The following is a 13,446-nucleotide window of genomic DNA, read 5'->3' as shown; positions in this document are numbered from 1 at the left end:
ACCGCAATCATGGCTAGGTCAGTTGGCGGAAATAAAAGCAGACGCCTTGTCCCGGCAATACCTTTAATTTATATTGAAAAATCAGCAAAAAGTTGGTGGGATGCTAAAGTTGGTGGGAAAACGTATTGGTTTGAAATGTGTGAAAGAGGTCGAGAGTTTTCACTTTACTGTATGAAAGCAAATACAACACAGATGCATCATTTTGTACCAATGGTACGAAATGGCTGAATGCTAAATGCTACCAATTTAGTTGATGCCCACTGCTACCACTGTACCCACTGCTACCACTAAATGTATTCGAAATGAACAGGTAAATACCAGAAACAGGACTGTAGAATAAAACAAAAGTATAGTCAAAGGCAAAAGGGTGAGAAGGAATGAACGAATGGAGGGATGAAAAGATAAACGCTTGAGGGGATGGAGGGATGAGAGGACTAGTGTTTACCTCATACGTTTCCCATTTCTGTACAGACTTCAGAGCACCGATCCAATCCTCCATCTCCTTCCTGCTCTCAGCACACAGCATCAACTTCCTGAATGGAGTGATCACCTGGAGAGAGAGGGTGGAGGGGTGGGTGGGGGGGTGGTGGTGGAGAGAGAGACAGGGAAAGGAAGAGAGAGAGAGAGAGAGAGAGAGAGAGAGAGAGAGAGAGAGGGACAGGCTAAGAATACATAGTACTGTAGATTTACAAAGACTTTACACAGTCCTACAGTTTTGCAGTGAAGAGTGTAATAAAATTGGAAATGTGTAGTCATGGTGGTCATTATGGTTACTGTGTAGCTGTAGTCATGGTTACAGTAGAGGTAGTGTGTCATTAAGGTTACCGTGAAGCTGTTGTTGATGTTCTTGGTACTGGTCTCGGCCACGCTGGCGTCTGATAGGTCCACCTCGTCAAATATCAGAGACTGATGGACAACAACCCAAAAAATGTAACCGAGTTAAACACAACCATAAACAAAACAGACAGCATCTAATCATCCTCTATGAATGAAAAAAGTCTTAATAAATGCCCAGTGAAGTCAAAAACGGGATTTTCCTGTGTTTTATATACACTGCTCATAAAAATAAAGGGAACACTTAAACAACACAATGTAACTCCAAGTCAATCACACTTCTGTGAAATCAAACTGTCCACTTAGGAGGCAACACTGATTGACAATAAATGTCACATTTTTTATTTATTTTTTATTTCACCTTTATTTAACCAGGTAGGCTAGTTGAGAACAAGTTCTCATTTGCAACTGCGACCTGGCCAAGATAAAGCATAGCAGTGTGAACAGACAACACAGAGTTACACATGGAATAAACATCACAACATGCTGTTGTGCAAATGGAATAGACAACAGGTGGAAATTATAGGCAATTAGCAAGACACCCCAATAAAGGAGTGGTTCTGCAGGTGGTGACCACAGACCACTTCTCAGTTCCTATGCTTCCTGGCTGATGTTTTGGTCACTTTTGAATGCTGGCGGTACTTTCACTCTAGTGGTAGCATGAGACGGAGTCTACAACCCACACAAGTGGCTCAGGTAGTGCAGCTCATCCAGGATGGCACATCAATGCGAGCTGTGGCAAGAAAGTTTGCTGTGTCTGTCAGCGTAGTGTCCAGAGCATGGAGGCACTACCAGGAGACAGGCCAGTACATCAGGAGACGTGGAGGAGGCCGTAGGAGGGCAACAACCCAGCAGCAGGACCGCTACCTCCACCTTTGTGCAAGGAAGAGCAGGAGGAGCACTGCCAGAGCCCTGCAAAATGACCTCCAGCAGGTCACAAATGTGCATGTGTCTGCTCAAACGGTCAGAAACAGACTCCATGAGGGTGGTATGAGGGCCCAGCGTCCACAGGTGGGGGTTGTGCTTACAGCCCAACACCGTGCAGGACGTTTGGAATTTGCCAGAGAACACCAAGATTGGCAAATTCGCCACTGGCGCCCTGTGCTCTTCACAGATGAAAGCAGGTTCACACTGAGCACATGTGACAGACGTGACAGAGTCTGGAGACGCCGTGGAGAACGTTCTGCTGCCTGCAACATCCTCCAGCATGACCGGTTTGGCGGTGGGTCAGTCATGGTGTGGGGTGGCATTTCTTTGGGGGGCCGCACAGCCCTCCATGTGCTCGCCAGAGGTAGCCTGACTGCCATTAGGTACCGAGATGAGATCCTCAGACCCCTTGTGAGACCATATGCTGGTGTGGTTGGCCCTGGGTTCCTCCTAATGCAAGACAATGCTAGACCTCATGTGGCTGGAGTGTGTCAGCAGTTCCTGCAAGAGGAAGGCATTGATGCTATGGACTGGCCCGCCCGTTCCCCAGACCTGAATCCAATTGAGCACATCTGGGACATCATGTCTCGCTCCATCCACCAATGCCACGTTGCACCACAGACTGTCCAGGAGTTGGCGGATGCTTTAGTCCAGGTCTGGGAGGAGATCCCTCAGGAGATCATCCGCCACCTCATCAGGAGCATGCCCAGGCGTTGTAGGGAGGTCATACAGGCAAGTTGATGCCACACACACTACTGAGCCTCATTTTGACTTGTTTTAAGGACATTACATCAAAGTTGGATCAGCCTGTAGTGTGGTTTTCCACTTTAATTTTGAGTGTGACTCCAAATCCAGACCTCCATGGGTTAATAAATTGAATTTCCATTGATAATTTTTGTGTGATTTTGTTGTCAGCACATTCAACTATGTAAAGAAAAAAGTATTTCATAATGTGTTATTTTAGTGTTCCCTTTATTTTTTTGAGCAGTGTATATTTCCACACTATGAGGTTGGAATAATACTGGGGAATTGTGACAATTATGATTATGCCCGTTTAGTGTAAGAGCGGTTTGAAAAGATCGCCTGAAATTTCAGCCTGTTTTGGTGGGATGGAGTTTTGGTCTGCCTGGGGACATCACCAGGTGGTAAATTAGTTAATAGGCCAAAAAGAAAGAGAATCCAAACCTCTCAGCCAGCCAATAACAACTCGTTTTCAGTTTTTCCTTCCCCACTAAGACCACTTCCAGACAGTCCTAACAAAATTTTAGCTTGAGAAATCTCTCTTTGCTAAGAAGCCATTTTTGTTTGTTTTTTACCATTTTGCTTGAAAACAATCGCAGTGAAGTATGTCATTGTTACTCAGAAATGATTTGAACCTTTAACTACACCCACATACTTAATCATGTGAAAAAAGTGACAGCTTGCACATCCAAGAAATGTCTGGGCCTGGTCAAATAATAATAATAGTTGAAGTGTTAAACCTACAAACTAGTTACCTTGGAGTCTTTGGCATAGTAAAGTGTCCGGCCTCTCAGTTTGAAGTATCTCCTCTTCCATCTCTGGAAAGAACTGGTCTGTTTCAATAGGATCCCTTCCTTTACACTTTTCTATGGCGAGAGAGAGAGAGAGAGAGAGGCTTGAGATAGGGCATGTGGGGATGGGCTGTTAGGTGGAGTGTTGTGTGGGGGGGGTGGAGAGAGAGGTTGTGTGTGTGTGCTTCATGATGTCTATGTGTGTGGGTGAGATTATGAAATACAAGATATAATCAAGAAGCATAACTTTTCAAATAATTTCATTCAGTTTCATTGGCTCCAAATGCCGGGAAAGTTTTCAAGATATATTTAGGGAAACACATTGGCATGCATATGATGCCCTCTATCACCTAGCAACATTCCAGCACAAGTCGATATGGCAAAAACAACTTACAGACAACTTCCTCATACAGTACCAGTAAAACGTTTGGACACACCTACTCATTCAAGTGTTTTTCTTTATTTGAACGATTTTCTACATTGTAGAGTAATAGTGAAGACATCAACACTATGAAATAACACATATGGAATCATGTAGTAATCCAAAAAGTGTTAAATATATCAAAATATAGTTTTGATTTTAGATTCTTCAAAGTAGCCAACCTTTGCCTTGATGACAGCTTTGCACACTCTTGGTATTCTCTCAAACAGCTTCACCTGGAATGATTTTCCAACAGTCTTGAAGGAGTTTTCACATATGCTGAGCACGTGTTGGTTGCTTTTCCTTCACTCTGCGGTCCAACTCATCCCAAACCATCTCAATTGTGTTGAGGTCGGATGATTGTGGAGACCAGATCATTTGATGCAGCACTCCATCACACTCTTTCTTGGTCAAATAGCCCTTACACAGCCTGGAGGTGTGTGGGTCATTGTCCTGTTGAAAAACCAAAGATAGTCCCACTAAGCGCAAACCAGATGGGATGGCGTATGGCTGCAGAATGCTGTGGTAGCCATGCTGGTTAAGTGTGCCTTAAATTCTAAATAATTCACAGACAGTGTCACCAGCAAAGCCCCCACACACCATCACACATCCTCCTCCATGCTTCATGTTGGGAACCACACATGCTGAGATCATCCGTTCACCTACACTGTGTCTCACAAAGACACGGCGGTTGGAACCAAAAATCTCATCAGAACAAAGACAAATTTCCACCGGTCTAATGTCCATTGCTCGTGTTTCTTGGTTTTCATGAAGCATTTATTTGGGCTGCAATTTCTGTGGCTGGTAACTCTAAGGAACTTATCCTCAACAGCAGAGGTAACTCTGGGTCTTCCTTTCCTGTGGCGGTCGGTCCTCATGAGAGCCAGTTTCATCATAGCGCTTGTTGGTTTTTGCGACTTCACAAAGTTCTTTACATTTTCCAGATTGACTGACCTTCATGTCTTAAAGTAATGATGTGTTGTCATTTCTCTTTGCTTGTTTGAGCTGTTCTTGCCATAATATTGACTTGATCTTTTACCAAATAGGGCTATCTTCTGTATACCACCCCTACCTTGTCACAACACAACTGATTGGCTCAAATGCATTAAAAAATGAACTTTTAACAAATGAACTTTTAACAAGGCACACCTGTTAATTTAAATGCATTCAAGGTGACTACCTCATGAAGTTGGTTGAGAGAATACCAAGAGTGTGCAAAGCTGTCATCAAGGCATTAAGGCAACTATGTTATTTCATAGTTTTGATGTCTTCACAATTATTCTACAATGTAGAAAATAGTAAAATAAAGAAAAACCCTTGAATGAGTAGGTGTGTTCAGATTTTTGACTGGTACTGTACATGATTTCATCTTTGTCTAAGAATGCTACACGTGACATCAAATGAGAATAGGGCTATGTGTTTTGACATGCCTTAAAAGGGCAGAAACGAGATACAAGTAAATAAGTGAAAGTATGTACACCGAGTATACCAACCATTACAAATACATTAGGAACCCCCCCCCCCTTTTGCCCAAAGAACAGCCTCAATTCATTAGGGCATGGACTCTACAAGGTGTCGAAAGCGATCTACAGGGATGCTGGCCCATGTTGCCTCCAACGCTTCCCACAAGTGTGTCAAGTTGGCTGGATGTCCTTTGGGTGGTGGACCATTCTTGATCCACACGGGAAACTGTTGAGCATGAAAAACATGGTGCGCCTGGCACATACTACCATACCCTGTTCAAAGGCACCTAAATATTTTGTCTTGCCCATTCACCCTCTGAATGACACACATACACAATCCATGTCTCAATTGTCCCCTAGGCTTAAAGATCTTTCTTTAACCTGTCTCCTCCCCATCATCTACACTAACTGAAGTGAATTTAACAAGTGACATCAATAAGGGATCATAACTTTCACCTGGATTCACCTGGTCAGTCTACAGTACGTCATGGAAAGAGCAGGTGTTCTTAATGTTTTGTACACTCAGTGTATATGCATACTAAGACAGAGAGAGAGAAAGAGATAGAGGGAGAGACAGAGAGAGACATTAGTGACAGGTTTAACAGTGGCATGCTGCCCTGTGTGTCAACGCAACCCCTAAATATGTCCTGAGGGAACCAGACACAAAGACAGGTGTGTCCCCCCCCCCCCCATAGCGAATCACTGGGTGAACACACACAATCTGACAGGTTTGACAGCGCATGTGTGAGAGTGTGATGTGTTTGACTATCCTGGTGGTCAAGGTGAAAATGGCCCCATATGTTTCACAGGGCTGTTCACACCTTCACTGTGTGTGTGTGTGTGTGTGTGTGTGTTCAAAGCTGGGCACTGCTCAAGGGACTCTGCTGGGTGGTAAGTGTAGATACGTCAGACACACGTCAGAATTTGCATAGCAGATTGGACCTTTTAACTGTCATAACTCAGCTATCTATCCTGGCAAACAGACACACAAACACACACACTCACACACACGTCTAAAGACCGTCTCTGATGTCATGAAAACTCTCATTTCCTTTCCATTTTCCCAATTCATTTAAGGGGAATGGAAACAATAGGCTTTAGAACACCAGCTAACTGGAACTGTGAATCGTGGTTGGAACCAAAAATCTCAAATTTGGACTCATCAGACTAAAGGACAGATTTCCACCCGTCTAATGTTCATTGCTTGTGTTTCTTGGCCCAAGCAAGTCTCTTCTTCTTCTTGGTGTCCTTTAGTAGTGGTTTCTATGCAGCAATTAGACCATGAAGGCCTGATTCACAAGGTCTCCTCTGAACAGTTGATGTTGAAATGTTTCTGTTACTTGATGGTTTTTGCGACTGCACATGAAGAAACTTTCAAAGTTCTTGATATTTTCTGGATTGACTGATGGCTCATGTACATTAGCACACAGTAAATTGCTGCGTGCCGCTTAGGCTGCCCAGAGTGGCATGCTTGTGGGCGTGCTGGCAGCATATGGCAGCACGTTCGATTGTGCGTCAAGAATTAAGCATAGCAAATTTATATGAAGGTCTGGTTATTAAATGGGTAAATAGTTGAATCCATTCTCCATTTCATGAATTTATTCACATGTAAATAGTAATATGCTCTAAAATGCTCTGATGACAAACAAACTTTGCTGCCCTGTTACCAACTGTCCACATGGCTGGGAGAACTTATTCAAGTAAGTAGACACATTTCGAAAATGTAAAAAAAATAACTCAAATTAGCTGCTAACGTAGCTAGCAAGCTATCTAGCCAACTTTACATACTGTATAGATAGCTAGCTAAGTTAATTAAATATCACCAGCTACTTAACTTCATATTAGCTAGCTATCTTGATGTATTTATCACTGTAAAAAAAGAAACTCCAAATGCATTTGAAGGTAGCTAGCTAACAGCCACGGATGAGGGTGAAAGGATAGCAGCCCCAACTGTAAAAGTGAGAGAGTAGACTAATCTGGAATGGAAAGGTACTTTTGTGTAGTTCCAGTCCTTAGAAGTGAGGACGGAGATAATAGTAATGTAATATTCAGTGCGGTCTAACTTGAGTATAATGAAGTCTGTTTCTTGTGAGGTTTTCTATCCTCAGATACAGAGAGCTGTGAAAGCCTGTCTGCAGATGAAGAGGTCCCAATGAAGAACAGTGGTTCTCAGTCCTGGACTCAAAGGGATGAACATTTTTGTTTTTGCCTCAGCACTACAAAGCTGATTCAAATGGTAAACTCATCATAAAGCTTCAAGTGGTATTTATGTATTCATTTATGATGCTATATTTGATATGATCCTGCTATTGTCACATGCTAAAAATGTGTGTGCACATGCATCTATCTATCCAATGTTATCATGATTTGTTATAAGGGATATTATACTTTAGTAATCCACAATGACCTGGTGATGTACAATTCTAATAATGACATTATCTTCCATATTCCTACAGATACCTTGTAACTGGAGATTCCTTCAAAACAATTTCCTTACAGTTACCGTGTAGGGCACTGCAAGGTTGTTTGACCAGGGCCATCTGGGTTGCCTCCTGGGGGAATTCAGGCGTGTGAAGGCTACCTGTGTCCTGCATAACTTCATGAGGATGGACACGAGGACCAACTTGCCGCCGTGTGCCAGAAGAGAAGCCTGCTGCTCTGCAGGACGTTTCAAGGATGGGGTCCAACAACGCAGCAAGAGAGGCAATCCGTGTGCGGGAGATCTTCACCTCCTACTTCTTCAAGGAGGGTGCTGTTCTCTGGCAACTCCATAGACTACACTATGCACAACCAAACGCTCTTTTAAGAGCCATCCACATTGCAATAAGAGTATTCTTCCATTTACTTAGCTATGTCAACTGCAGTTATTCAATTCCTCTCCTATTCAGTTTATTTATTCAGTTTCTCTCCTTTTGATTTCTACTTCTCAGGTGAGGGTGCTGTTAAGGTAAGGGTGCTGTTAAGGTAACAAAACAGGCTATTTTAAGTCACCCATATTGAAAAAATGTAGAACAATTGGACTCCTAATAACGCCAAAGAATAAGAGGGAGAGAGAGGCATGAACACAAAGCCACTTCATTATTTCTAGAACTACACTATAGTGTTTGTCTTTGAGTTGTCTGTGCATGTTTTTCAGCACAAAGTACTCTGCAACCACTTAGTGTGGACACCAGGTGAGGCCACACACACAGATTCCTGTTGAGTACTGTCTCTTTAACTACCTTATTTTCTCAATAACAGTCTCTCTCCTTCACTTCATCCCTCTCTCCCCTTTTCTGTAAATCCTCTAGGTTATATCAGCTGTGTCGGTGAACCCCTCCCGCATCTGAACTGCCTACATAGAGGGCACGGCAAGATCAGAGGTGAGAGGTCACTTGGTCAGGTCAACAAGAAGCATTATTAAAGAGATGCTTTACATTGAAATACAGATAGAGGTGTAGTAGTCCCAGAGTTAATGATCCAAGGTCAGTTTTGCGTTTCACCTCCTGATGATTATGATGACTGACAGTGTTAAGACTTTAAAAAAACACAAGGCATAAAAATGATATCTCTCTCTCTCCATCTGTCTCTCGTCTGCAGGTATGTTTTGATGTGAGAGAGGATGCCAACCCCCAGTCCAGTCATCTCCACTCACCCGCTCTTAAGATAACCATCGGGTCGACTGGGAGCCAAAGGCTGGTTAGGAGACACCACTAGAGACACTATTATGTAATTGGGATGAACTGAGAGAATATTAGGGTAGCACTGTGATTCATTAATCATATGCTGTCTTCCCTGCTCCTCTGTTCTTACCTCTTTCCCTTTCTGTCTTTTAAACCTCTCTCACTACCTCCTATTTCTTCCTCTGCTTTTATAATGCACACCAGATGTGCATTGAAGTACAGATTGAACTTGTATTTATAATATGATATTACAATTATAATATTGATATTGCACGTATTATGTATTTATAACACTTGGGAAATGTACTTCTTTCAATACATCATTTCACATTCTCTACTGGTTGAAATTAAGTCTCTCGTTTGATGAAATACTACACCTGTCCTGTGTTTATCAGATCAATGCAGATTAAGGAAATTAGATATTAAATCAAGTTAAATGAAGGTTAGATAAATATAAATAAAATGTTGAGATGGACCGGTTTTAGAGTATTTACATGATGCATAGGAAGTGTAGTGTACAGTTCTTTAAATTCTATTTCTGTATATATGAATTACAAATCAGCCTTTAACTAGTTAAATCATGTCTCTAGTCTATTGCATAGTAACCATTGATGTCCCAGGAGCAGGAGTGGTAAACACTGTTGATGTGTATAATTGTAATACATACATGCAGACACAGCATCATTGAAAGACTGGAATTTGATACACCTGGTATTGGATATGACTGAAAAATAATCTTGCAGACATTCATACCTGAACTGCACCTTTATTTGCCAAGGTAGAGTACATGATCAGTGAATATATTCTACTCAATCCATAGACTGTTTTGAAGATGATACAACTGGCTATAGCCAGTTATCTTCAAATAATATTTTTGCAGGAATCTCCTTGCGAACGATTTTGCCGAAGATGATAGCTGAGGTTCATAGCTAGGTTCTGAACTAATATTTATACCAACCGTTTTAGGGTCCATACACAGATTGGCTGCATAGCTAGCTACACATCCATAGGCATACAGATATGTTTATCCTCCAATACATAATAAGCAAGAAAATAGTTAGCTACCTATGTTACTTTAACTGCATTGCATGAGAAATAACAGCAAGGCAAGCGTACAAAATTGTACATTCAATTTGCAGTAAATGCTTAAGCTAGCTAGACTCATTACATCCACTGTTTCACAAGATGAGAGCCTGATTTCCTGGTTTCTCAGGAGTCCCTAAAACATTCATCAGAATTACAATTTCATACTCATGTCTCATCACCAATAAAGCTAGCCAGCTAGCTGGCTAATGTTAGTTAGTCAGCTACTGTTGACTAACCCCATTCAGTACAAATGAGCGCAACCGCTGCATTCAAACGAGGCTGCAATGAAAACTAATGGGATTACAGCGACTGTTGGCATCAACATCTGGGGTGTGAACTATGTTTCTATTCAAGTGTTGATTGACATGGTAATGGCCCGATAGTACTGGAGAAAAGGTGAAAAAACTGACCCCTCTGACGCTGTACGATAAATTGCAGGATACCTAGTCAATTGTACAACTGAATGCATTCATTTTTTTTGCATTATCACTGCAAGCCATAATTTTAGAGCCGCCCTAAAAACCCAATTCAAATTCAATATATTTAACTTTCAACAAGGCACACCTGTTAATTGAAATGCATTCCAAGTGACTACCTCATGAAGCTGGTTGAGAGAATGCCAAGAGTGTGCAAAGCTGTCATCAAGGCAAAAGGTGGCTACTTTGAAGAATCTAACATCTACAATATATTTTGATTTGTTTAACACTTTTTTTGGTTACTACATAATTCCATATGTGTTATTTAATAGTGATGTCTTCACTATTAATCTACAATGTAGAAAATAGTAAAAATAAAGAAAAACCCTGCAATGAGTAGGTGTGTCCAAACTTTTGACTGGCACCAAAACATATTAGAAAGTCTTACATTTGTAATATAATATTCATACAACAATAACTATATTGAAAGAATAAGGTTAGGGGAATACATTGTCTCATTCAAACCTGAAAAAAAGTTATATCATGACATTATACAACATTAATCTCAGGGATATTGGTATCAAAATTGTACGGGAATTTCATCATATTATATGAATAAGGCATATGATAACAATAATTGGCTTTCACAACTTACATTTCTTCTTACATACATTAGGCCTATAGTCTAATACATAAAGAGTCCGAATGGGAACAAATTAAAAGCATGCAAGAAAGGGGAAATGACCAGTGACAATCTGAGCTACTTGGTGGTTACTAGGATTCCCATTACTACTACCTACAGTGCGTTCACTGACCTTTTCTACATTTTGTTACGTTACAGTCTTATTCTAAAATGGATTAAGTTTTTTTTTTCTTGATCAATCTACAAGCAGACTTGGATCAGCTCCGCCAAGCTATCTCCCTGAAGGGAGCCACCATTGGGAGACATCAGGAGTTTCTACAGGGCCCTTTGGAAGGGCTCAGTTCCTTGACGGAATGCCCCGACCATGGGTTAAAGGCTATTATGAAGCAAATCAGGGTGTTAAGTCTTCCAGGCTTTGGTCAATGATGTGCTTCGGGACATGCTAAACCGGTTTGTGTTCGTCTACCTGGACAACATCCTGTTTTTTCCCGATCTGCCCAAGAACATGTACTCCATGTCAGACAGGTCCTTCAGCGCCTCCTGGTGAACCAATTGTTCGTGAAAGCCAAGAAGTGTGAGTTCTATCACCTTTCTGAGATATGTCATTGCTGAAGGCAATGTTCAGATGGATCCTGGAAAGGTGAAAGCAGTGGTGGATTGGCCTCAGCCAATGTCCAGGGTGCAGTTTCAACGGTTTCTTGGGTTTGCAAGCTTCTACCGGCGTTTCATTCGGGATTACAGCACCCTGGCAGCCCCCCTCTCGGCACTCACCTCCCCCAAGGTACCGTTCAAATGGACTCCAGCTGTCGACAAAGCCTTTGTAGACCTGAAGCATCAGTTCACAACAGCACCCATCCTCATCCATCCGGACCCCTCGTGTCAATTTGTGGTGGAAGTGGATGCTTTGGATTTTGGCGTGGGGACCATCCTGTCCCAACGATCTGCCCAGAACCAGAAGCTTCATCCCTGTGCCTTCCTGTCCTATCGTCTCAATCCTGCTGAGAGGAACTATGATGTTGGCAACTGAGAGTGGAGGCACTGGCTGGAAGGAGCAGAACAGCCATTCCTGGTCTGGACCGACCATAAAAACTTGGAATATTTCCATTAAGCCAAGCGCCCTAACTCAAGGCAGGCCCGGTGGGCCCTCCTGTTTACCAGATGCAACTTTACAATTTCCTACCGTCCTGGGTCTAAAAATGTGAAGCCTGATGCTCTCTCCCGCCTATACAGCTCCTCTGCCACACCCTCGACTTCCGAAACCATTCTCCCTACCTCATGCCTTGCTGCCACTGTGGATTTAGGGTATTGAGAACCTGGTTTGCGAGGCGCAACGCTCTCAACCTGGACCTGAAGGGGGCCCGGCTAACAATGGTCCCTGATGTCTTTACCTTCGTCATCGCATGCACTGTGTCATGACGTTGGCCTGGGGATAGGTTTATGACAGTCATAAATACCTCTTCCCCCCGTTTTTCTCTCTCTACCTTACTGATGTTACATTTGCAAACCCTTGGTTAACATAGAGATTCTGGGAACATCAGGTGGGGGGAAATGAACTATATTCTGGTAATTCGACCAATTGAACATATGCGGTGGTACTTAATGAATATGATGTCAGTTCGGTTGTCACCTGAGACATTCTCATCAATGATAAGATGACATAAACACTACAGTGGAAAGTCTACACATCAGAGTTATCGGATTCACATGGAATTGTTGTTCAATTTAAATGTTTGAATATGAAATTATTCATGATGGGATGAAATGTGATTTTAGCTTCTAAAATGTGAGATTTGGGTTTTCATAAGATAGGGCTCTGCTCAATCAGTGGCCCGCCCCTGTGAAGGGACATGGGCTATAAAAAAAATTCAAACGCCCTCCTCTCCCTTCCTATATAGGCCCTTGACGACAATGTAACCTCCTGTTCCGAGGACGTGAGGACGTCGGTCCTATGTCAGAATGGTTCAGATAATAACTACAGAATGAAGCCAACATCAGCGTGAGCTTTGGTTGCGAATGGTATAAACTCTTATTCACTACAGAAGTGATACCTCCTAGCCGTTGAGTTAGCAACAGCAGACGCAACCGAGGGTTAGGAAGGAACAGACAGAGTATTCCGTCTACCACACAACAACGTTACTACAATGTATCCAATTTACCAGCAGAGACATTCTTCAAAGGACTCGGTTGGGCAACACAGCCTTCCATCTACCACCAACCTACCGAAGAGTAAATATTTATTGCATTTTTATTTTCCAAATGGGAGGTAATTTAGAATGCATAAGATACTGTATTTACGATAGTACAGCTTCTTCACTTTGTTCCTCAGTCTTTCCGCTCTTTCACTCAAACCCAGCCCCTTTTCTTTTTTTGTAACAAGCTGTCATATCTGTTCCTCCCGCTAGGGACGTTTTCCTCAATGACGTAATTTGTAATCAAGTCATGATTTAATTATGTTTATGTGT

At 42.2% G+C, this 13,446-nt stretch overlaps 1 protein-coding gene across 7 annotated transcripts in view; it reads right to left on the bottom strand.

Annotated features, from left to right (window-relative positions):
- The window catches only part of si:dkey-172j4.3 (diacylglycerol kinase delta), a 115,982-nt gene that overhangs the window by 47,873 nt on the left and 54,663 nt on the right, over positions 1-13,446 (bottom strand). For all 7 annotated transcript variants that reach the window (XR_010464546.1, XM_065021783.1, XM_065021785.1 and 4 more), the window contains 3 exons: positions 3,258-3,368; positions 826-906; positions 446-550 (listed from right to left, as the gene is read on the bottom strand). Coding sequence is in view for 6 of the 7 variants with exons in the window: in XM_065021783.1 (XP_064877855.1) it covers positions 446-550; positions 826-906; positions 3,258-3,368 (297 nt within the window). In the remaining variant the exon portion in view is untranslated. The remainder of the gene's footprint in view (positions 1-445; positions 551-825; positions 907-3,257; positions 3,369-13,446) is intronic.

This window comes from Oncorhynchus nerka, linkage group LG8 (assembly GCF_034236695.1).
Source record: "Oncorhynchus nerka isolate Pitt River linkage group LG8, Oner_Uvic_2.0, whole genome shotgun sequence".
Taxonomy (NCBI): Eukaryota; Metazoa; Chordata; class Actinopteri; order Salmoniformes; family Salmonidae; genus Oncorhynchus; species Oncorhynchus nerka.
The sequence above is the reverse complement of the archived record's forward strand: the minus strand, read 5'-3'. Positions and strand labels throughout refer to the sequence as shown.